The 26,431-nt window shown below is 40.6% G+C and overlaps 1 protein-coding gene across 2 annotated transcripts in view; it reads right to left on the bottom strand.

Moving 5' to 3' along the window:
- Eprs (glutamyl-prolyl-tRNA synthetase) overlaps positions 1-26,431 on the bottom strand; it is a 67,544-nt gene that overhangs the window by 25,505 nt on the left and 15,608 nt on the right. Inside the window, exons 7-19 of one of the 2 annotated variants that reach the window (XM_013346951.2) lie at positions 24,985-25,111; positions 24,166-24,358; positions 21,646-21,817; positions 17,456-17,689; positions 16,928-17,012; positions 16,037-16,096; positions 15,735-15,755; positions 10,566-10,676; positions 7,935-8,071; positions 6,852-7,059; positions 5,770-5,882; positions 4,944-5,061; positions 1,534-1,893 (exon numbers count right to left, since the gene is read on the bottom strand). In XM_013346951.2, the coding sequence (XP_013202405.1) occupies positions 1,534-1,893; positions 4,944-5,061; positions 5,770-5,882; positions 6,852-7,059; positions 7,935-8,071; positions 10,566-10,676; positions 15,735-15,755; positions 16,037-16,096; positions 16,928-17,012; positions 17,456-17,689; positions 21,646-21,817; positions 24,166-24,358; positions 24,985-25,111 (1,939 nt within the window). The remainder of the gene's footprint in view (positions 1-1,533; positions 1,894-4,943; positions 5,062-5,769; positions 5,883-6,851; positions 7,060-7,934; positions 8,072-10,565; positions 10,677-15,734; positions 15,756-16,036; positions 16,097-16,927; positions 17,013-17,455; positions 17,690-21,645; positions 21,818-24,165; positions 24,359-24,984; positions 25,112-26,431) is intronic. The other variant, XM_005348837.3, reaches the window with a different exon arrangement.

Raw genomic sequence — 26,431 nt, 5'->3', positions numbered from 1 at the left:
CATGGTTCTACTCTGTGATTGGCTAAGGCTGCTGATGGCACGTCTCAAATAACTTTTGATCAGAGGAAATCGGAAATACTTGCCATATAAACAAAAAACAAAAACAAAAAATAAATAAATAAGTAAGTAAGTAAAACCCCGAAGCCAGGCATAGTGGCTTTCTTTACTCCCTGGGCCAGAAGCACCAGCACCACCTGAACAACTATTTGGACATGTGAGGGTTACTCTTCATTGTCAACCTAACTGGATTAGAATCACCTAGGAGACACACCTGTGGATGTGTCTGTACAGTGTTCACAGAGAGTGTTAACTGAAGGAAATCTATGCTGAGATGGGTGGTACCATCCCACCATTGGGGGCCCAGAATAAATTAAGAAAGGAAAGAGGGAAAAGTCAGATCAATGCCTGCATTCTCCTTTATCTGCGTCCTAGTCTACCAAGGCATGAATAAATTCCTGCCCTCACTTGTGTGAGACACTCTTGCCTCCACACCTTACCTATGATGTACCACAGCCCCTGAACTGTGGTGAGAATAAACCCTTCGCCTTACACTGCCTGTCAGGTTATCTGGTGGAAGACGAGAAACATAACAAATACTACGGAAGACGGAGGGTATCTCTCTGCACATCCCAGGCTTCCTGAAGCTCAAAGGAGAAAGGCCACGGTCCTTGTGCTTTAACAAGACTTCTAAAATTTCTAATGCACATAGGGTTAAGAACCACAATTCCATAGTCAAACCGGGCCTTTGTGAACTCTGTTATCTGTAAAAGGTTCCTACTACCTCAGAAATGTATGTGTGTGCTATGCTGAGGATCAACCCAAGCTTCATACCTACTAAACACAGACTCTAAACTGAGTGATACCTCCATGTGTGGTGGCCTATACCTTTAATCTCAGCACCCCAGAAGCAGAGGCAGGCAGATCTCTGTGAATTCAAGACCAGCCTGATCTACATAATAAATTCTAGGACAGTCAGGGTTACATAGAGACCTTGTTTAAAAAAAAAATGAGTTATGCCCTTAGCCTACAAGGAATATTTTAACTTATGAACTGTCTTCTCCTTCCTATCACGCTTGACAGGTTACACTCCTGTCAGTTTCAGTGAGTCTGTCTTGTTATCAATGTTCCTCACTTCCATGAGCTGTGAGGGGTTTTTTTTCTGTAATATTTAAATTTCTTTTTCCTTTTACAGATTTTCCTCTTAATTAAGTGTATGCATGTAACTATGTACAGGAATGTGCACATGCATGCAGGTACACACTGACATCAGGGACACTGGATAGAAGTTTTAAACGACCTGATGTGAGCACTGGAGGCCACACCTTGATCACCTTGACCCTTACCACTGAGTCATCTCTCTAGTCTCAACTGTGAGTTTACTTTCAGTCCTGGCACAGCAGGCAATAATAAATGTTGGTTTCTAGGTCAAAATATTTAAACAGGTAGCCTACAAACCATTCCATGGGAAGGTGACTGTGTTCAAACAGAAGTCACAGGCTGCTTAAGGTGCATTCTGGCCTCCAGCACACTGACCTTAGGAGCCTTTTCCGCTTTCAGCTTCCGGACTATTTCCCCTTGGGCAGCAACTTTATCGTATAGAGATGGGTTTTCTACAGTGCTGGATGGTGACTTAGTAGAAACACTCTGTACTGCTGCGATGCAGGGATTCCCAGGTTTATACTCTTGCCCAGTCTTCTGTTTATATTCAGCTTTTAAAGCCAAAAGCTGTTTCACAGCTGCGTCTATATCTTCCTTTGCTGCCTTCTTGGCTTTCAATTCACGAACCACATCCCCCTGAAGCGCCACTCTGTTGTAAAGGACGGCGGAATCCTCAGGGGCAGCACTAGTACTGCTCACAGCAGGAACTGTTTTTTCTTTAGGAGCAGAGCTTGTCTATGGATACAGAAAAGCAAAAGTAAAGTATTAATTCATGTCAAACATTCTCACAAGCTTAGAACCAACTTATTATTTCAGCATATTTTATACAAACTTTTCATTTTAATTCTTTCAAAAGCTCAGATGAATCAGCTCATACCTAAAAGCCTTATCCCCACAGAAATGGCAGCAGTAGACAAAGGGAGAGGTAAAGACAGTCAGTCATCACAGCATTCTCAAGATAGGGAAACCGAGGGAGGTAAGAGGTACTGTAGTGAGAGATTTCTGTAGTCTTAATGGTTTCTTTTTGATGATCCTTGAAGATATTTGCCTCTCGTTAGAAGACCAAAGGTATAATGCATTTATTCAGGCCAAGAAGTCACCGCTGGGCTATCAGATCTGTTCTGACTTAAACTGAATACTAACTGCTATTTATTTATTACCATGTTGGTCTGAGAACTAAGTGGCAGAGTCTCTGAGTAGAATATTATTTTGTACTTTCTCGTACCACCCGGTACCTAGTGGAATAAAGAGATTATTATTCAGGTCAAGCAGTGGTGGTGCACACCTTTAATCCCAGCACTTGGGAGGCAAAGGCAGGTGGATTTCTGTGAGTTTGAGGCCAGCCTGGTCTACAGAGTTAGTTCCAAGACAGCCAAGGCTACACAAAGAAACCCTGCCTCAAATAAACAAAACAAATAAATAAAAATAAACCACCATTACCACACATTCCAGAAATGCAATATAAAATAACTATGTATGTTATTATAAAGGTTAAGTATATTACCTAAGCAAGTATATTTAACCCATTTAGGCTGATGAGAAAATAGAAATAAATCTGTAAAAAGTCATTTAGCATTATCTTTAACATTTTTAAAAAGCTGAGATAAGTGTTATTTACTTATTACTAAAGAGTTCACTGAGATCCTCTGAGAGAATCAGATGTGGTAACATACACTTAAAATCCTAGAACCTGGGAGCTGAAGAAAGAACACACATACACCATTTACCAATAAACCCTAGACCAGACTTCAATTTTGACAATAACAGTATCTTACTAGAGGCAAATATCTTCAAGGATCATCAAAAGGAAACCATTAAGACTACAGAAATCTCTCACTACAGTACTGAGTGTTGGCATACAAAAGGGCTCCACAATAACCCGGAATGGAGTATAAAAAAGGTTTATTTATCTGAGATAAACTCACAGAAAGAGTAGTGATCCACAGGCCTCTGCGAGCACTGGGGACTAGAACTGAACCCAGAAGCCAAGAGACCCATGCACGCTTTTTATCTGTGTGTAAAGCACATGAGACCACACACAAAGTGGGCCAGTATCTTAAAGGCTACTGGCTGAAGGAGTTCCCACAGCACAAATGTTGTGGGATTCCCCTATGTATGCTGTGAATAAGTTTTATTATCATTGGTTAATAAAGAAGCTGTTTCGGCCAATGGCTCAGCAGAGTAAAGTTAGGTGGAAAATCCAGAGTTATATAGAGAGAGTAGGCAGAGTCAAGAAGTCAGGAAGGAGACAGACACCAGTAAGCCACAGCCTCATGGTGATACACAGATTAATAGAAATGGGTTAATTTAAGATGTAAGAGCTAGGGGCTGGAGAGATGGCTCAGAGGTTAAGAGCATTGCCTGCTCTTCCAAAGGTCCTGAGTTCAATTCCCAGCAACCACATGGTGGCTCACAACCATCTGTAATGAGGTCTGGTGCCCTCTTCTGGCTTTCAGGCATACACACAGACAGAATATTGTGTACATAATAAATAAATATTTAAAAAAAAAAAGATGTAAGAGCTAACAAAATATATTTGAGCTGCTGTATTTAAAATGTAAATACTAAAAAAATTTAAAAAAATAAAATAAAATGCATATACTACACAAAATCAACATGGACAGGAAATAAGCACACTGTGTAATCGGAGTCCAAGGTTCAAGAAAAAAATAAAAGTACTATTGTTTCTTTCAATTACTATAGCATTTCAAGAATAAATAAAATCAGTATTTAAAACCAAAACATTTAAAATCTTTTCTTCAATTTATATGCATAATTTTTTCAAATGACTAATAAATAAGACATAAACATTTCTCATTTTTTTTTTATTTCTCTCCATCTGTCACCATCTCCAAATCTTCATCCAAATTTGGATGAAGAGAAGACATGCATCTCCACCTGCAATGTCCTTAAACTACACAGCCAGGCAGGTTTCTGACCTTACTCCCAGAGACTGTTAAACAGAAAATGCTCACACTCACCATTTAAAAGGCAAAGGAGCTTTTCACACCACCCACACCATAATAACTTCCCTTCCCTTTTTCAGAACCTTAATGGCAGGAAGGAGCTCTTCTCTACAGGGCAGTGTAATGGAAAAGTACAAATAACAAAAATCCTATTAAAAAACAAAATAGAGCCGGGAGGTGGTGGGACACCTTTAATCCCAGCACTCAGGAGGCAGAGGCAGGCAGTTCTGTGAGTTTGAGGCCAGCCTGATTTACAGAGTGAGTACCACAGAGAAACCCTGTCTCAAAAACACCCCCATCAAAAGTAAATTTTATATATATATATTAAAATAGAACAAAAGAATGAAGAGAGAAAAGAGTGGGAAAAAGAAGATCTATAGCAGGTATGAGGGAATCCCCCAAAAATGTTCTGTCAGTTGATTGAGGCTTAGTTTTTTGGTATAGTGAAATTATGTTTTTAAAAAACTGTGTTCTCACCAGTTGGTGGTGATGCACACCTTTAATCTCAGCACTCAGGAGGCAGAGGCAAGTGGATCTCTGGGAGTTCAAGGCTAGACTAATCTATAGAGAGAGTTCCCGAAAAGTCAGGGCTACACAGAGAAACCCTATCTATAAAACCAAACCAAACAAAAAAAAAATCTTACCGGAAAGGATATAGAAACAAATAGCAAAGTAAAAAGCAGCACTTGGCGTCTTCTTTAATCTCAGAATCTCAAAGGCAGGAAAAACTACCGTCTCTTAAAGAGACATATTATTTCTAAGCCTTGGGATATAAAATATTCACAGACTTCAGAGCTCTCTGTAAGAGTCAGCATTTACCTCCTTTTTCGAGGTTTCTACTTTGGTCTTTTCCTTTGATCCAGATGTTGGCATTTCCTTTGTGTGCCCATCAGGTATATATATCAAGATACATGGGGCTTCTTTGCAACTATATGGGCTTAAAAAAAAGTCAAAAGTTTATTCGAACAAAATTATCTAAACAGCAATTAAAACTGAACTAGATGAATTCAATGATACATACAGTTAACACTTTTCAAATTACAGTGCATTCTTGTTGCAAAGCCAGTAATCTAAGAGAGGGCCTGGCTTTTTTGGCCTCTCATGTAATAATGCAAAAGAGGTCTAGTCTGACCTGAGAATCTAACCTAAGAAGTCCTGAACAAGCTCCTCCTCTACAGCCATGGGAGTTTTCCTGGCCCTGCTGGCTCAGAACAGCACAAAGCCACATCAGGTCATCAACCATACACACATTGCTTCCAAAATCTTTGGGGGAGGGAAGGGCATTGTTTTCAACATCTCACTGCTTCCGGCACATGGCTTAGACCCAGTCATATCTCATGGGGTACTGCAAGCTGTTTCACTTTAGAAATGAACGACTTACTAACGTCCAGGGTGCGTTACTTACTAAATTACTCAAATCTGAAATATTAAATATAGAATACTAAATTATGCTGAGCAGAAATTTATCAGGCAGTGTTTTAGTCAAGTCCAACTTCTAAATTATTCACCGTGAGATCGTCAAAGATTTTGTTTCAATGTTACATTTATTTACCTAAAAGACAGCTGGGGTAGAGTGCTTGCTTGTGAGATTGTGGACTCAATCCTCAACACCACCAAAACAAACACAAAAGCACACAATATTTACCTAACTGGTTCATACTGCTGGTCACATATGAAGAATCCTCTTCTCTGCAGTTGTATAATATCACCTTTTTTCAAATCCTTAAGGCAGGGATCCCCTAGCATTAGTTCCTCATGCTGCAAAGATGATAAAGAACCAAATGTAACTTTTCAAAGTAGAGCACTGCGGTAACTGTAAAATGCAGCAGTATTCCAACAGCTGGAATATGTATTCCAACAGCTGGAATATGCACACTTGAAACAGAACTGTTCAGCCTTTGCTTTGAAAGCATAAGAACCTGAGTTGGATCCATACAACACGTATAAAAATGCTGGTGTGTGAATGTATACTTAAGTATTTTGATTGTTTGGTTTTTGTTTTATTTTGTGACATCTCACCATGAAACCACGTTTAACCTGGAGCTAGCAATCTTCCTGAGTCAGCCCCGGAATGCTAGGATTACAGACAAGCACATTCATCTCATTTTTAAAAAGTAACAAAGAAGAACTGAGCAGTTCTAGGAAACCTTGTACATAATTTGACTGGCAGTCCTGTGAAAAGAAGCTTCGACCATAACTATGAAATGCAGCCAAAGAGTACAGCGACACTCAAAGGCTCTGTAAGCAGGATCCACAGGTTTAAGAGTATAGAGACACTCAAAGGCTCTGTAAGCAGGATCCACAGGTTTAGTCCACCGCTTTACTGCATCTTCAAGCAAATTACTGAACTGGGGGACAGTATTTCACCTGTCATTTAAGAATGGGACCGTTACTCTTTAGTTTGTTTCTACTTATTTTGTGTCAGTGTGGAGCTGAACCAGAGCCTTGTGCACGCTAGGCGAATGCTCTGCCACTGAGCTACACATTTGCTTTCGGAGACAATATGACTATGTAGCCCAGGCTGTCCATCAACTCATGATCTTCCTGCCTCAAACCCCTAAATGCTGGGATTACTGGCATGAGCCATCAGGCCCAGGTACATCTTTATATTGAAATAAAATTCTACAAGCCCTTCGATTTAGGCTAAGAAACTAAAACATTGAAAATGAGCTTGGATTCCAAATGCTAGAGTTGTGTAAGACAGGATGAGGTCGTGTCTTCGGGCACCTTGCTGTCCTTGTTGACGTACTGCTTGAAGTCCTCGTCCTTCCCCAGCACTGGCTTTGTAATCAAATGCTCGTAAGTGACACAGACTGCTGGGATAGGGAGAGCGTGTGAGGTCTCAGCAAGCCAAGTGATCTTGGTTGTTTTCTTGTAGTCTTTATTTTCCAAATTCAATTTTGCATCCAGAGATGTAATTTTTCCATCTGCATTTCTACATAAAAGATCAAAAAGAATTCAAAGGAATGAAAGTAAAATGCTAGAAATGTTTTACTCTGTAGTAAATGGAAGAATTCTCCTCTTTGGAAAAACTCAAACATCTATCTTAATTTTTAATGTATGTCTGACAGACATTAGTCATATGGATGAAACAAACTACTGTCAGAAAACTACTAATGTGCTGGAGCTCAGATGTACACACAGCTGCTGAAGAGTACAAACACACTTAGGAATTTAAAGTCACCAGCTCTACTAAGCACTATAAACCTGCAATGCTAAGTTAACAATTACAGGGAAGTGTATGACAATGACCACATAATTAAGATTTCAGAACTCACATAAATCTTAAACCTGGTACATTTAAATAATCTGAAAACCTGTAGAACATAATATATACTAGAAAAGTAAAGTTCATCATTAACATTGGCTAATCTACTATAAATGTTTAGCTAAAGATAAAATATATAAAGATTACATATATAAAGCCTATCCAAAGGATCCTTCAGCAATTACTGAATAAGATGCTATCAAAAGGCTCCGTAACAAACAAGAAACCTACTGTGCACACACAGCAGCTCAGAACCAGCTGTAACTCTAGTTACAGATCACCTGATGCCCTCTCCTGACTTCTGGGGGCACAAAGCATCACATGCTGCACATACATTCATGTAGACAAAATACTCAAAGACAAAAATAAAAACACCTAAATCTAAACACCAAACTTCCAGTGTCTCCATCTGGGCAAATTTACCAGTCAGCAGAACCAGTGTCAAGGACACCAGCCAGGGTCTGAATTAGATAATGTTTAATACAGAAATAAAATTGAAAGACTTTTTCCCCACACAGTTGAAAAATAAATAAAACTCTTACTTGTGTATTTTAGTAATGTTGATGTTGCCCCAGTTTATAAATGTGACCATCTCACCCTCTGAGAAAGTCTCTGCATCGGCTCCTTCTATGAAAACCTTCGGACTATACCACACAGGCTTCAAACCAACATCAGGGTTCTGAATGACCAAAAGAAAAGCAGGATTTGAGTTGAGCAACAAACTACTGAACTCTGAGTACAGCATGCAAATCCTTCCCTTCCCCACTGTATCTTTACCAGAGTTCCTCCACATTACAGTTGAAAGTTTGTTTTGTTAAACTAGGAAGGGCAAGTTTTACCTGAGTTCCCAATTCTGTTCTTGAATCTAAACAGTTCACAGCTGTAACACAGGACCACTCACTATAATAGAGCTACACCAGGAAGCCTATCCCAAATGCTTCCAGCCTAAAGAAGCCACTGACTGCAGGGCTGAAAGCACAGCATTCACTCCCACCACCAGAATATGCTGTGCAATCCTGAGTCTCACTGCTGCTGTATCAAAGGAGAAAATAATCATTCCCACAGAACGCTATCAGACAGCAGATGCAAACCTTTGGAAGAAAAGCATGAAGTTTTTGTGTTTTAGAAGACAAATTTTGAGAAAGTACCATGTATATGTAGGCAGGAAAATGTCCTGCCTTACACCGTGGATCACATGAAGAAAGAGGTGAAAACTCAAAAGAACACCTCTCCTAGCTCCAATCTTCAGACATGAGTGTATGACCTGGAGTAAGCTACAGAAACCAGGCAGAGGAAAAGGATCATTTTAGGGGTAAGGGAACAAGGGAGGGTAGAAGCAGGGTACAAGCTACCTAAAAGTGAAAATGGGAAAAATGGGGGAGGGCTCTAATTGGGAGAAGGGGAGATAAATACAGAAAGAGGGAGTAAGAATGTCTGAAAGGTGCTCATACTATATAATTATCTGCCTAACAAAAAACCTAACAGTGGGAACTAGAAGCCTTTGAGTTGTTGGTCAGTGTTGTCCAAGAGACTGCCAGCTATAGGCTATTATTGGCTATTGCCCTTGACTGCCTAGCTCCCAGAGGTAAATTCCTATTGCTATAGATACCATACACTTCAGACATAAGGGCCCGGTTGGAACTAACCTGAAAGGTCCCTTTCTGAGGGCAAGCTTTCAAGGCACCAGAATGTGCCATGAAAGCTTCCAACAGAGGGAAGCAACCAACAGGTCTACCTATGAACCACAGGAACAACAGGTAAGGCACCATAGCTCCGAGGGTGCATGAGTGGCCCACGTATCTGGCAGTAACCCACAGCTCTCTACTTGGACTGAAGGTCCACTTAACAAATCATTTTGGTACTGGAAACCTAGCCAACTACCTGGAGATGGTAAAGTCATGGATCTCACAGGAGACCCTACAACGGATACTTTACTAACCCAGCATAATCTCTAAGTACATTCTAAATGTTTATCCTGGTACCCACAGACAAGCTAGTTCTTTCCATTTGAGGACACTTCTCTGTGCAACAGACAGAGCTCACTACAGAAAACTACATCCAGTCAAATGCAGAGCTCAGTCGCCCGAGGCTCAGAGACCACTGCAGAAGAGAGAGCTGTAAGATTGTAAGAGACGGGAAAAGAGAGTTTGCTGCGAGTGTTTCTCCTAAAACATCAGAAAAGCTACGTCCATGAAGTCTCACCAGCACTGCTGTCTAAACATGAGCTGAACAAGGACGTCACAACAGACGCTAACGTGGAAGAGGAAGAGCTCATGCGGCCTCAACACGGACAAAGAGCTATGGGCAACTAAGAAATAATGAGAGTGGGAGAAGTGGCTTCCCCAGAAAAGAGCACACCAATTTTACACACACACACACACCAATTAATGAAAACGAGGCCATGCATCTGAAAGAGCATGGGGTTTATGCGAGGGTTTGGAAGGAGGAAATGATGTCATCTCAAAAACTAAAATAACAAAATTGCAAACCTAAGTAGTCCCTAATTCCTTTTGGGGGAAAAAAGGAGCATGATGCATGTTTGTTTGGATTTAGTCTTGTCCTAATCTCATTTTAAGCCAAAGTTTGAAAAGTAACAATTTATAGTAATAAAGTTTACTTTAGTTCATGACAAGAAAGAAAAAAAAAATGCCTTCTTCATTAAGCTTCAGGACTTTAAAAAATTGTATGTATTTTACTTCTTTATTACATTTACTTGCTGACTGACAACGATGACTGTGTGTGTACATGTGATCTAATGACTGAAAGACAAAGGTGTAATGTTGAAGAGGTACGGCCAGGCGATGGTGGTGCACACATTTAATTCCAGCACGCGGGAGGCAGAGGCAGGCAGATCTCTGTGAGTTCCAGACAGGCTCCAAAGCTACAGAGAAACCATGTCTCGGAAGACAAACAAACAAAGAGGTACCATAGCTTCTATCCACACAGGTAAGAATGTGAACTCTAAAAGAAAGGCCTCCTCACACGCTACTAAGCTGTCTTTCTATCAGAGAAAGTAAATGCTGACTGAACTGTCCTATGCTGGGCATTGCTCGTGAAACAAATTACTTCAGCGGGAAATTCACACAAAGCTTTGTTCTAGCTGCTATCAAAACTTGATAAATAGCATGAGACAAAATATCACAGAACCAGAAGAGAACACAGTGCAGGGCGACCTTGGGGTGTCTGGCTACTTCCTTCATCTCCTCCTGCGCATCTGGGACGTGCACTGGAACGACTTCCTTCTTCAGCAATGCAACATACCGCGGAGCCACCGGGTCAATAACCTGCAACAAACATCCCCATGTACATACTGAAATACATAGTAACACATCATAAATAAAAAGAGTAACAGCACAGGAATACTAACTGGTTTTATTTGTTACTGCATTTACTAATTTTTTTCCGTTAATTCTTTCATATTCAGTTTATCTATTACTTCTATTTACTGTCACTCAAGTAAAGTTTAAAAAGAGAAATGAAAAAAACTAATTACAAACCAAGAAACACAGAAGATTTAAGATTTTCTTCCCCCAAATAACTACTGGCAGGTAAAAAGAAACTGAAGAAAACAAGTCGGAAATATTTTGAAAATAATCTTTAAGTCTAGCAGTTTTAGAAATGAGGAGAATCCTGTGAGGATTTATAAATTCAGATCTAAAGGTAATCTGATATTCAGTCTTGCATTGCTGGAGAGACATCCACTCGAAGAGACAGAGGCATTAAGAGTTTCAGGTATCGCTTCTATAACCGGCTAAGCACCATCTAAAGCAGAATAGCATTAGGTCACTATAATAAGGCAACCCTGTAGTTTAAAGAACAGACAAGGTGATCCTATTGAGCTACATGCCACACACAGGGTGGGGCTCTATACTGCAAAGTAAGAAATCTAAAAGACATCTGGTCTCAAGTTTTGGAAAGGGACACACACAGAGAAACCACTACATGCCCAAATCTAACACATACTTGGCACAGACAGGCACTCAGCAAGTATCTGCAGATTAACCGAATGAATTGTCTTTTAACTGTGCTACTATCTAGCTCCTCTTCTGGAGCCAGTGAACAGTACCCACGGATCCCGTACAAACGCAAGTGCTGAGATACTGAGCACCTGGGAGAGAAAGGAGCACAGAGGCACATGCAGAGCTGGGCTTGGTTTCTCACACCGAGGTCCTTGTACTGGGGAGGCCGCTGAGTTAAGGGGAAGACCCTTCCTTTAATAAATAAATGGGTAGACAGACAAATGGATTAACAAATGCAGTCAGACAATATTTCAAACTCTGAGAAGCTTAATTCCATTCACTGCCGCTAACTTCCTCACCTTGCAAAACTGTCAAAAGTGAACATGGTGGCATAGGCCTTTAATTCCAGCCTTAGGAGGATGTCTATGAGTTCAAGACCATCCTGGTCAACACAAGTTCCAGGACACCCAAAGCTATGTTGACAATCTCAAAAAGCCAAAAATGAGGGAGGTGGGGACGGACAGGTTCCATAGCTGGCTAGTCACCTAAGGAGTTGCCTGCACAGAATTTTAGGCTGCCTAGAAAAGTGTGACTCCAATGGTCTAGACAAAGTCTGGAGATTTGTTTTTAAAAATCATTCTACAAAATTTTTCAAGCAAGTATGGAGAACCATGAATTACTTAAAAATTGGGAATGATAGCCAGAAATGGTAGAGCACAACTGTTAACTTTAACTACTTTAGAAACTGAGGCAAGAGCATCACTTCAACCCAGGGGCAGAGACCAGCCTGGGCAACCTAGAGAGGCTTCATCTTAAAAAACAGAGGGGGGCCAGGCGATGGTGGCACACGCCTTTAATCCCAGCACTCGGGAGGCAGAGGCAGGCAGATCTCTGTGAGTTCGAGACCAGTCTGGTCTACAGAGCTAGTTCCAGGACAGGCTCCAAAGCCACAGAGAAACCCTGTCTCGAAAAACCAAAAAAAAAAAAAAAAAAAAAAAAAAAAAAAAAAAAAAAAAAAAAAAAAAAAAAAAAAAAAAAAAAGAGGGGGGAGGGAAGAGAGAGAGAAATGATATTTAAGTCCCTTTCAGCTCTAAAATTGCATATTTCTTAAGACTCTGGTCCAGTGGTTTTCAAATGACTCCAAAGAATCTAAGGATTTCCACAAGAGGCCTGAAAGAACCTCAGAAGAGCATTACAGGGTGAATCTGAAATGTCCCCGGGTTTATGCTTAAGCACTGCTCAGCGGCACTGCTACACTCTCACTCTCTCTCTCTCTCTCTCTCTCTCTCTCTCTCTCTCTCTCTCTCTCTCTCTTTCCTTTCTCTCCCCCCTCTGTGGTTGTTTGTTTGTTTGTTTGTTTTTTGGTTTTTCGAGACAGGGTTTCTCTGTGGCTTTGGAGTCTGTCCTGGAACTAGCTCTGTAGAACATTTAAGTGAGGAGTCTGGCTGTAGCACACAGGTCGTTAGAGAAGGGTATAGCCACATCCTCCCAAAAGAGTATCACCACCTGGGAACGGCCTATGAAGGACATCACACAACACAAGAACAGAGGAGGAAAGGAGTGGACGAAGATGGTGTAAAGCCCTTTCCAGACTTTCTCTATTAGCTCTAGAGCCTGACAGCCAGGACCTTCACACTTAAGAGGTGACAAAAAAGAACTCCTCTGGGAAAACTGCCGGTTAAAAGGGAGGTCTGAAGTTACTACATGGGGGGAGATGGGTCAATGCTTAAGGGCTACTCTTCCAGAAGACCTGGGTTCTATCTCTAGCACACTCAGGGCAGCTCACAACTGGCTGTAAATTCAGATCCAGAGAACCCGGTGCCTCTGTGGCAATAAGCACACATGTAGAGTACAGACATGTATGTGGACCAAACATCCTTACTCCATAAAATAAAATTAAAATTTTAAATTTAAAAATTAAGCCAGGCAGTGATGGTGTCCACCTTTAATCCCAACACGCGAGAGGCATAGGCAGGCGGATCTCTGTGAGTTCAAGACCAGTTCCAGAACAGGCTCCAAAGAAATCCTGTCTCAAAACAAAACAAAAATTTTAAAACAAATTATTGAAAGATTTTCATTTTTAAAGTCACTACATTGAGTTCTTCTCACCAGCCCAGCCAGTACACCCTACAGGAAAGTTAAGCTTCTGCTCTTCAACTTCTCATCATTTCTGTTACACCCTTATTAAAGCCAAAGATGACGTGACACTACCACTAATGCTGAAACCATGAACCGTGAATACAAAGCTATTTTTAAAGGGCTCTGAAATATGACAATACAAATGAGAAATTCAACAGGTAGAGTCATAAATCAAGAGGGGAAATAAAACTGGAGGCCCAATGTCTGCACATGTCCAGAGAGAAGAGGCTGGCTGAGGCTTGGTGGCCGAGCACCAGAACTGTGCGCAGACATGGGAAGACAGGGGACGAGCACAGGAAAGAGAGGGAAGAAAAGAGGAAAAGAATTTACACATGTTGCAATTCAACATCTGAGAGGCAGAAAATCACTCTAAGTTTGAGGCCAGGCAGACTACACATTAGGACTATCTCAAAAGACAAAGGGAAGTGTGTTAAAAAAAAAAACAAAAACAAAAACAAAAACAAAAACAAAAACAAAAAAACCCCTCAGAACCGAAGGAATGAGTCAGTTTCTAGGCTAGAACTCACATGTTGTTTCAATGGATATGATGAAAACAGACCCATACACCAAGGTATACTAAAATTTCCAGGTAAAAGAACAGGTCCTAGCCAGGCATGATAGCCCATAGACTGAGGCAGGAAGATCCTGGGCTACAGATTAAGACCCTGTCTCAGAAATAAAGCCATCACATATACCAGGTCACAAGCCTGGCACAGAGGTAAGCACCCACAGACCCTGTTGTTACTTAGGCTGAAGTAGGATGACTACTTTGCATCTGCAAGATCTAGATTGGTCCAAGCAGCACAGTGAGCTTTCCTCTCTAAAAAGATCCCTTTTAAAATGTCTCAGTAGGTCTCTTTATTCCATCCAGAGTGCAGAACAAAAGGACGGTTAGAGGAAGTGACAGCTAGCAGGGTAATGCATGCATGCCTGGAGTCCCAGCTCCTAGGGAGACTGAGCTAGGAGGACCACTTAAAGAGACCAGCTGGGCAACACAGAGACTCAATACAAACAAAACAAAACTGTCCAGGAAACAGGTGATCCATCACAGAAAGAACAAAAAGAAAATCCCAGGGTGATGTGAAAGATCTGGGAGTGCATCTCTGCCCCCAAAGTAAGAGAGCTCCAGCACACGCCGCCGCCAGAGCAGCACAAAAGATTCTGACAAAGACATCTAAGAGTAAGTTAAAGAACATATGAAGGGCCTGAACAGCTCGAAGGACCATGACAACTTCACGGACTCCAAGAACCAGGAGTCAGGAAATAAGGGAGGGGGAGCAGGTAAAATAAAACAAGTGATAGAAGAAAATCAAATTGTTATGAGCAAAGACCAAAATGTCATTTCCCATCACAGAAAGACAACTGAAGAAAACCCAACTAGCATCCCCCATATGGACAACCAACATCACAAGAGTCAACTGAAAACTCAACAGATTCTCTATAGGGAGGGAAGTGTTAAGGGAAGAGCCCACTGAATCTTGTGACCCAGAGGAATACATATCATATATTTGAAATAAATACACACATAAAGCTTGATTAAAACTTAGACTTAAAAAGGCTGAGTTTAAAAAGGCACACAAATATTAACTTGCTTGTAAATTCTACTTGTGTTTGTTATTAGTAACTGCAGCAACAGAAAGAACCAATTAATGATTCCTTAATATATAAAAAATTCACTAAAAGTAAAAAAACTAAATAAATTCAAGACACATGCGAGACAAGCAACTACTTGATGCAAGACATCAGCACAGCCGGGCAGCAACGTCCAAGAAGGATTTACAGAACACAATCACAGAAACCGCAGTGCAGAATGTGCATTCAAATGATTCGCCTTATTATAGTGCCCAAGCATCTGCTTCCAATTAGGGATTGACAATGTCAATATGCATGGTTCCCGGTTCGATTTCCAATTAAGAAAGCTTTGGGTTGTTTTTTTTTTCCCCAAGCTGAAAGCACAGCAATTGTAGTTAGCGAACCTTCATTACAACTCAATACAATAGGCAATTTTAACTCTTATGTCCTCTCAGCACACAAAGGAACAGCAGAACGGATTTAGCCAAGTCTCCCTTTGCCACAAAGAACAGAGGACACATTTGGCAAACTAGGGATGATGCACTGTCAACAGGTCTGTTAAGCAAGTTGCTACAGAAATGTGATTGTGCTTCAATATATAGTTCCTCGGGCTATAACATGTACTATGTTCACTACAGCTATGTTTAAGGCAATACAAGGATGAAGTGATACCTTCTTACAGAGAGCTCGCAGCTTGAAAGCAGAAAAATGAAATGCAGAGTGTTCGTAAAAGGTTTAAGGAAAAACTATTACCATTTCCCATAAATCCGAGTTTGTTGCTTCAATAATTGTTCCTTGCTGGGGTGATTAGTAGGCTTAGTGCCTTTATCCACTTAGAGAAGGAAAACATTCCATTTTCCTGAAAGACTGCACAATGATACACTGTTCAGAGGGCCTGATCTCTGCTATAAGCACACCAGTGAGTTCTGCGTGTCTATTACTCAAGAGCGAGGCAGAGGAAGGGCAGTAGGTACCTTTTTGTTAAATGCCCAGATTTTGTCCCATTCCATGTTCACAACAGACCTCGAGGAGCCCTAGAAAAGCAATAAAGACAGTTTAAGGATAAGAAATACCTAGCAGAGGGCTGACACAATGACTCATTGGGTAAAGGTGTGTGTCACCATTCTAACAACCTAAGTTTAGTCCCTGCGACTAACATAGTGGAAGGAGAGAATGATGTCCTAAAAGGTGTCCTCTGACCTCCATGTTTATGCACATACTAAATATAAACTAAAAATTAACAAATAATCAGAAGATTTGCTTCAAGTCAAGCATGCTTAGAATAACAAACAAACAAAAGTTGCAAATTTACTCTACTGAAATTGAAACCTTAGTGTGTAGCCTTAACAGTAGTTTATTGTTGGAAGCCATCCTGTAGGCTGGCCAGAGTTGACACTTGACTCCCACTGCATGGAAATACTTTTGTCCCAATTTTTTACTATAAAACATTAACTCATTCCCTTTAGGCAAAGTCTACTCTTAGGTAGGCATGGTGGGATGTGCCTGTAAGCCTAGCACTGGGAGAGAAAAAGACCTCTATAGACTTAAGGCCAACCCGATCTACAGAGCAATTCCCAAGCTACCAGGGATACACACTAAGACTGGAGGGTGGGGAAGGGAACCCATCCTGGATGGCGTAGGATTACATCTGTAAACCCAACACTTAAGAAACTAAGGCAGAAAGGTCACCAGAAGTTTAAGGTCATCACGAGCTACAGAATAAATCCATATCTCAAAATGAACAAGTCTCACAGTGAACGTGGTGACACAAACATGAATAGGAAGAACAGAGGTAACAATGAAAAGGGATACTAATAAGAATTGCTTGGAAAGCCAGAGAAGCTGGAAAAGAAACAATAACTTGCCTGAGCAGCAATGAATTGCTTCAGCCCCTCGACTGTCATCCCTCTTCTCAGAACCCCACGCACTGTAGGAAACCGAGGGTCATCCCTGGAAACAGCACACTGTTAAGTAGATGTCTACATTTCTTGACTACAGAGAAGAATCCTAAGGAATACTAAATTATATTCAGAAGAACACCAGTCACACTTCTGAGTTGAAGATGTAGAGGGTGATGATCATCTCTATGAAAGACCAGAGTTACAACCACTCTTGATTAATGCTAAGATCCACACCCAGAGGACGTGCCAAGCGCACTTCTCATTTTCCTATGCCATGGTCACTGCAGACAACACATGCTAGGGCATCTAAATCAAGGGAGAGGGAGAACCTAAGGCAGTGGCTGAATCAGAGATGAATTAGGACTCTTACAGGCTCACAGGTCTATCCACTACTACTTCCCAGTCAAACCTGACACCTACAAGTAGTTAAAAAAACTCTCTGCTACAGCAAAGCCTGACTGCTCTGTCAACTCCAAGCGATATTAGACATACCATCCGTCCACTAGTCCTTCATTGACAAACCACGTGAGTTTTCTTTTAGACAGCACTGTGTTGTTGAGGTTTAAGCGACTGTATTCCCAGATGTATGGCTTCCTTATGCCTAAAGCTTCAATAATCCAATAGAATTGCTCATCTCTGTCATGGTATTCTGTTGTCCTCAAGGCATGAGTAACACCTTCAATGCTGTCCACTATAGGGCAGGCAAAGTCATATGTTGGATAAACACTAAGGAAAAAAAAGAATGTTTTTCTGAATAAACAGACTATTTTATCTTCCTCATCTTAAACATTAGCAGCATGCTCATTTAAAATACAATTCCTTACATACTAAAGAGCCATTTTTGTTTTGCTGGACATGGTGGTTCACACTTGTATTACCAACCTTTGGGAGGATGGCAACAGAAAGATCATTACAGACTCCAGGCCAACCTGAGCTGTATAAAACACACTATTTAAACACACACACACCAACCAAGAAAAAAACAAAAAGATAACAATGTTTTGATGTATCTGAGAATTATGAGGTAGAAAATAAACATTTTTAACTGTTATTTTTATTTTGTCTTTTCAGGATTTTGCCCGCATATGTATGTGCAATACCGGCTAAGGCCAGAAGGGAGCAGTGGATAACCTGGAACTGGAGTGAGCTGTCATGGGCTGCTGGGAATCCAAGCCCTTTAGAAGAACTTCCAAGCTCTTGACCACTGAACCACCTCTCCAGACCCATTGGTTTTACTTTTTGAGACAATTTTCTACACACACACACACACACACACACACACACACACACACACACACACACACACATATATATGCCTGGCTGGCCCAGAACTCACTATATAGTCCTGGCTAGCCTTGAGTTAATGGCAATCCTCTACCTCCCAAGCACTGGAATCAGTCAGCAAATTTGCAATTTAATACATAGTTCAGTATTAGTTTCACAAATTCTACAGTACTTCTATAATAGCAAATATATACTGTTCAGGGTCAGTCTGGACTACAAAATGTGACAGATACTGCTTCAAAGGAAGAAGGAATGAACTTTGGTATGAATCCTTGTTTTAAGCACCACCCACCCCGCCCCACCCACCCCATCCCACCCATAGAACAACCCAAACTAAAAATTAACCAGCTGTCAGTCACATCTGCCAATCTGCACAAGGTACAGTGGTTTCAGATGCAGTGGCTTTCTTCAGAGTCCAAGAAAACAAAAGCAAAATGGCTCGTGATTATAATCCCAACACTCTGGGCTGAGGCAGGAGGATCACTGTGAGTTCAAGACCATCTCATGTCACAAAAATAAGACACTTTCTCACCGGGTGATGGTGGCACATGCCTTTAATTCGGTGCCTCTGTTGGCAATAAGCACACATGTAGAGTACAGACATGTATATGGACCAAACATCTTTACTCCATAAAATAAAAATTAAAATCTTAAATTTAAAAATTAAGCCAGGTGGTGATGGTGCACACATTTAACACAGCATGCAAGAGGCATAGGCAGGTGGACCTCTGTGAGTTCAAGGCCAGCCTGGTCTACAAGAGCTAGTTCCAGGACAGGCTCCAAAGCTACAGAGAAACATTGTCTTGAAAAAGAGACATTTTCTCAAAAACAAAAACAAAAAACAAATGAAATAAACCCCCAATCAAGAAATAAGCAAATGGGGCTGGAGAGATGGCTCAGAGGTTAAGGGCACTGATTGCTCTTTCTGAGGTCCTGAGTTCAATTCCCAGCAACCACATGGTAGCTCACAACCATCTGTAATGAGATCTGGTGCCCTCTTCTGGCAAGTAGGCATACATGCAGACAGAACACTGTATATATAATAAATAAAAATCTTTAAAAAAAAAAAGAAAAGAAGCCGGGCGGTGGTGGCGCACGCCTTTAATCCCAGTACTCGGGAGGCAGAGGCAGGCCTGTGAGTTCGAGACCAGCCTGGTCTACAGAGTGAGTTCCAGGACAGGCTCCAAAGCCACAGAGAAACCCTGTCTCGAAAAACAAAAAAAAAAAAAAAAAGAGAGAAATAAGCAAATAAACTGAACAGTTTTATATAACAAGCCAATAAGTATTTTTGAAAGTGTTCAATATCCCTACCACAGAGAAAATAAAATTAAGACTACTTTTGGAACCACGTTATCCAAATCAGAAGGACTACTAACATGAAATCTGACCACAAATGTTGGAGAGAGAAAGGAACCATACTCACTGCTGGTGGGAGTAAAAGTTTATACAGCCACTGTGGAAATTAGCTTAGAGATTTCTCAAAAAGTTAAAAATGGAGGGGAGGAAGGGAGAGTAGTGGAGAAAAATACATGGCTAAAAAAAAAGTTAAAAATAGTAGTACCATATGACCCAGCTATTTCACTCCCAGGCACATACTTCCTTACACGTGTATGTATACCCCCATGCTACTTTACTCACTATAGCAAATAAATGGCATTAACATAGTTGTCCATCAACTCCATCAGCAGATGATTGGATAATACAAATTTAGTGTATATATAAAAAATAAAATATTATTCAGTGCTAAAGAAAAAATATAATAAAAAATTGCAGGAAAATAAATTGACTTAGAATATATAATGTGGAACAATGGTCTTTTATCCTGTCACTTGTATTATTTTAAATAAAATGCTGACTGGCCAGTAGCCAGGTAGGAGTATAGGTGGGGCGACCAGGCAGGAAGTAGAGGTAGGGCAATGAGAATTCTGGGAAGGGGGAAGCGCAGTGTGCAATTGTGGTCCAAACACAGAGCAAGCAAGATGTGACTGCCTTGTCAAAAGAGGTACCGAGCCACATGGCTAACATAGACAAGGAATAATAGGCTAATATAAGTTATAAGAGTTAATAAGATGCCTGAGCTACTAGGCCAATCAGTTTATAACTAATGTAGACCTCTGTGCGATTTCTTTGGGACTGAAAGACTGTGGGAACCGGGCAGGAGAAAAACCTCAGACAACAAAGGGGGGGGGGTCACGCAATGTCAGAAAGAAAAACTACATATTATCTCTCACATGAAGAACCTAACCAATAATATATATATGTATATAATTTACATATATATACATGTATATGTAAACATATATACACATGGGCACATGTGGAAAACAGAACAAGAATGAGTATCTAATAGGGGTGGAGGAAGGACTGAATGCAGGTAATGGACACAAATTATAAAAAAGGATATAAAGGTAATTGTTTTCCTAGTTCTAACCCTATCATGGATCTTTCATTTTTGGTGGTGCATAGATACATACATAAAGACATATTTAGTAGTGAAAGTGTAAAACACAATGTGAAGCTTCATGACTTCAGGATGGCAATTCTACCACAGAGGAGCATTAACTTGTACAGAATTTGGGTCTGGTACAGTTTTTATAATAAAGTTAATTAAAAGGAAAGAACATATATTCTGCAACTTATTTTACAGAATAAAGACACACTTTAAAGGGTGTCCTACTTAAAGAAAAAGACTTAAAGTTGCAGATGTTAGCTAGTGGCAGGCCACTCACCTAGCAAGCATGAGCCCCGAACCAGAAACTTTAAAACAAAAAAAAAAAACAAAATATGATAATTTGTGAACAACCTCAAGAAAAAAAAAAACAATTAAAACTTTAAAACACATGCTCTTTAAAAAAAAAACAATTAAAACTTTAAAACACATGCTCTTTTCTTGGTTTGTTCATATTTCCGTAAATTTTTGTGCTACTATTACTGTGTCAATTTATGCTCAGAAAAAAAATTACAAGAGATAAACATCATTATCTAAAGATATACTTACACACGTAAGTCAGACAGGAAAAACTGCAAAGTGTCAAGAATTTTTAGACAGAAATGCCTGTGTCATGCGTCTGTGTCCCCCCACTTCCCGCCAAGAGACAGGGTTTCTCAGTAGCTAAGGAGCCAGTCCTGAAACTAGCTTTGTAGACGAGGCTGGCCTTGAACTCACAAAGATCTGTCTGTCTCTGCCTCCCAAGTGCTGGGTTTAAAGGCATATGCCACCATCGCCTGGTGACAGAAACGTTAAGATAGCTGAGAAAGTCATCCCTGACAGGCTGCATTGCACACCTTCAGAAAAGGCCACTCAGACAACCCACATATGAAGAACAAAAGCGCTGGCTCCCTGACTGATCTGCATCCCCTCCTTCCACGTTCACGCAGGAGCAAAGGGTTGCACTTACTTGTATTTATTCCCAGTTCTTGGGTGGGGCTGGATTTTGCAGCGGTAAAGGGTTGGGTCCCTCATACACCCATTGTTACTACTCATGTCAATTTTTGCTCGTAGGCAACAGGACTGACCAAATTGGCTTCCTTTTTTCATTTCTTCCCACATCTGTAGATTCTTCTCAACAGCTGTAATATAACAGGTATATTCTTATTTATCTGACTGATCTAAGTTTTCGTTTTGTGTTGCAGACACATTCCATTGGTTTAAAAACACTGTAGCATTGATAGCTGAGTGCGGTAGAATATGGTGGTGGTAGTCCCCAGCACTCAGGAGGCTGAGGTAGGATAAGACTAAGTAGGGTACTCAGCAAAACTCTATCTCAGAAACAAACAAACCTCAATACCTGTAGGAAACAGACTCTATGAATGCTGCAGAAAAGGTAAGGACAACACATATGCTCATAGGAAGAAGCCTTTTCCTCTTCTGCTGCACCCCATTTCCCATCAGGGCACAACGAACAGTCAGCCCTTCTCCCTCTCCCAGCTTTGACACTGTCTTTAAAGTAGAACCATTTCTTCCTTTGCTGCATCACTGCCAGGGGTCCTCCAAAGTCCCTTAGGCACCCAGTATGGCATGGGAAATGCTTGGCTCCAAGAAAATGAAAGATCACAGAAACAGATAATGGTACAAGTCATAAAGGGATTTAGCTTCAAAAAGGACTCTCTATATACTAGGTGGCTCCAGCTCTACCTGTCTCAAAATAACAAAAGCTTATTCCATCAGGATAAGAGAAAACTACTAAACAGTACCTTCCCATGGAAACTTCTGAAGCTATAACACATGTTTCAGTTACACTCCGAATAAATACAAATAATTCTCAAAATTTAGTTAACTCCCTTTGAAACTGCAGTTTAAAAAAAAAGGTTTACTGTAACAATTTAATTTTACTATGCTTCCCAACTGAGCACTTTAGACTTAAATACAGTGTGGAAGTTCTGACAACAAACTGCACTGAATAAAATCACCTTGATTTGTGCCAGGTGGTGGTAGTATGCACCACTTTAATCCCAATACTCAGGAGGCAGAGGCAGAGGTGCAGGCAGGAGAGGCAGAGAGGCAGAGAAGAAGAAGAGAGGCAGAGAGGCAGAAAGGTAGAGGAGAGACAGAGAGGCAGAGGCAAGCAGATCTCTGAGTTTGAGGCCATCCTCGTCTAGAGGGAGTTTCAGGGTAGCCAGAATTGTTACAGAGAAACACTGTCTTGAAAAACAAACAAACAAAAAAGAAAACAAAACAAAAGCTGGACTTGTAAGCTCAGGGACAAGTCACGAATAAGAAGTCAAGTAGTCTCTTAAGTCAAGTAGTCTCTTAGGCAGGATACAGTGATTTATATACTCCATATAACCTGTCAGCCCAGCACAGGGAAGCCAAGGCACGGCACCAAGTTAAACAACAGACTGGGCTATATGGCAACCTTTCTATTTGTTTGTGACTTTGGAATGTGGAACGCCTCCCATGGGCTCTTTGTGGGAACACCTGAGGCCTAGCTGTTGGCACAGTTTTGGAAGGTTATGGAACTTCTGGTGCAAGATTAGGGTTATACCCTTGAGTGTAATAGTTCAGCATCAATTCTGATCCCACTCAATGCTTAGAAAGCCACCAGCACATAAAGAAGTTACATGGTAAGATCCCAGCAACAATGACAGAGCACTGCTCTCTAATGGTACCCTCTCAAGCTTCTTGGCCCTAAGCTGCTTCTGTCAGCTGTGATCAGAGCAGTGTACATAAGTAAAGGAAGCACAGACTGTAGTCAGGTGATTGTGCACCAGTGTAAGTGCTAATGAACTCATGTTATTTTAACCACACACATACATCTATCTACATGTTGTGGTGCTTGCCTCACTACCAAACATTTTAGGACTTTAGGCATTTAAATTAAAGTAACTATAAATGTTACAGAAAAATCCTCCAAATGAAATAAATGCAAAAGACTGCATACACAAGTGAGGTGTTAGGCTGAGTGGTGGTGTGCACCTTAATCCCAGCACTTGGGAGGCTGAGGCAAGTGTATCTTTGTGAGTTCAAGGCTAGCCCTGTCATCAGAGCGAGTCCCAAAAAAGACTCCAAAGCTACACAGAGAAACCCTGCCTCGAAACAAACAAAACAAAACAAACAAACAAAAAAAGTAAGATGTTAAGAGTGAGGATACTACACATAATTCTATTGCAGATAAGGTTGTAAGAAGCTGGCCAGGAACTAGGATCAGCAACCTCGCAGGTGCAGGCTCCAGATTAGATCCTCAAAGCAAAGAAAGGAGGGCAGGAATGCAAGCAGGGCAGGAGGTCAAGACAGGAGAATCTCAAGTTTAAACCCTAAACCCAACCTAGGCTACACACAGCAAGGCTGCATCAGACAAACATAAAAAGGCATAAGAATTAGAGAAAGAAATAGCCTTAAATGTGTCTTAAGGAACATCTTTCATTTAAAAAGAGAAATAAAACTCATCAATTAAAATCTGATACAAACTGTGCCTTACAGTTTTGCCTGTGTTTGGATTCTGCCCTCTGCTCACGTTCCATTTTCATCTGTTCTGCAGGAGTGTCATCCACATAAGCCTTCCCTTCTTGAATTAATTTCTCTGCATATTTCATTATAGTTTCAAAATGATCTGAAGTGTAAGTGAACTGATCTGGTTTAATATGCAGCATCGCAACATCTTCCAAGATCACCTGCAGCAAGAAACAAAGGAACCATCAGGGTGCTGTCACTTTCTTACACATTTTCACCCCATGATATTTATTCTGGGAAATGTAATAAAAGACCGTCAGTCTTCAACAGCCTGAAACGACTGTGGATGATGGACAATGGGCGGTCATCCCATTCAGTGCACTGGCCTCCAGATCTCCAGCTGCGAAAGCGGATCTCAAGGTGGAGCTGTTTGCTGAGAGCTGGAAGAGCTGTGGCAACTGCACCACTGGCCCTCAGTGAATATATTACAAGTCCTTCGGAATAAAGATGCTATGAGACTAGAAAGCCACACCTTACAATACCTGTGCAGTTTTAATCTCAAGACTATGACAAAAAAAGGAAACGTACTTCCAGTTAAATAGATAATCAAAGGAAAATACAGTATTCCAGTAAACTCTACAATAACTGGAGAAAAGAAAAAATTAACTCAGGTCTTTTGGAATGGGAGCTATTATTTTTTGGCTTAGGTCTCAGGCATGAAATATAGAGATGAGAGGGAAAGGCAGCTATGAAACCAAGTTTATTTTCATACCATGAAGGTATCAGATCACGTTCCAATTTTAATCAACTTTTCTAAGAAAAAGGTCATCACTACACTTTTAATTACCTTCTCAAAATCTTCCTTTTCCTTTTCAGGATTTGTGTCATCAAATCTCATGATCAGTTTCCCTTTAAAGTTAACCTGGTAGTGCTGGTTCAGAAGAGCAGCTTTTGCATGCCCAATGTGTAAGTAACTAAAACAAAAACATTTCACAGAGAAACTCATTAACACGCTTCAACTAGATTTTTACCCTTAACCTCTTTGAGGAAATAAGAACCAAACAAAATGTCCAATACTCCCCAGTCATTTTACTTTCCACCAGCAGGAGGGGCTGTAACAGAAAACATGACTGACAGACAATAGACTAGAACATGGATGTGTAACCATAAGGTACAACTCCTATGTTAACTCTCAGAGGGCAAGGTATTACAACTGTTACAACCCTAAGAACAACCGTTCTTTCCTCCAAGACGAATGGTCATTTACAGAAAACATTCTGAAACCATTATTGATACAGCCCAGTAGTCGACCTCTCAGATTTGCTGTTGCTGGAAACAAAGCCCTCACACTAAGGGAGAAGCACTCGCAAAGGTCACAGTCACTGTGGTGGCTAAGTTGGAGAACATCAAAATTACTGTGACAGAGAAAAGGCTATGAGTTTTGACTACATTCCTTGCTTTCAGCTTTCTCAGATGCCAATGAAAATATTTTAACTAAATGATCTCAAAGGTCCAATCTAGCACCAAACTCTACAAACCAGAATCTAGGAAAACTATTTGTTCCCATGGGCAGCTGACAATGAAAAAAAAAAGTCCATTGCTGACAGTACCGCACAGCAATGACATCCCTACCAATGCCACGGTGAGGTACTGGCAGGCAAAGATAGGAGGATCACAGGTTCCAGGACAGCCTGGGCTGCCTAACCCTGACCTAAGAATACACATCTAGATCTTACTGTGAGAGATCCTGTCAACTAGGCAGAAAACAAGGCATGAAGCAAGTTCAACCAGCTCTCACAGATGGTAATTAGTTTCCGTGGAAGCTACAGTAAATATAATGATAGTCACCTAGTTTGAAAGCACATCTTTGAGCTCAACTAATATACCAATATGGGAGGAGAAAATGCAAACCCTTATTTATGACACTGCACCATTTTTAAACTAAAAACAAACAAACAAAACCTTTCTGTGGTGCTAGAGATTGAACCCATGGCTTTGCCCATGTCAGAGACATCCTCACTGAACTGTACCCCTAGACCTAAATTAAGCAGTTTTCTTTAGACATTTACTCATGCAGTACTCCAGATTGGTGATTCAACTTTTTAAATAAACCAAAGAATTGTGTGGGTGTCTTGGATGATATCAGAGAAAATAAAAAAAAATTATGTATCAGCAAAAAAACATAGAGAATTCCCAAAATGTATAGAGTTAAGTGAGTAACATTAAGAAAAACTTTGTCCTATTTTTCCAACTTTTTATAAATCTAAGACTACTATAAAAATAATTTGTAGCTG

Source organism: Microtus ochrogaster, chromosome 6, assembly GCF_000317375.1.
Source record: "Microtus ochrogaster isolate Prairie Vole_2 chromosome 6, MicOch1.0, whole genome shotgun sequence".
Lineage (NCBI taxonomy): Eukaryota > Metazoa > Chordata > Mammalia > Rodentia > Cricetidae > Microtus > Microtus ochrogaster.
Note: the sequence above shows the minus strand (reverse complement) of the source record. Positions and strands in the feature narration are given on the sequence as shown.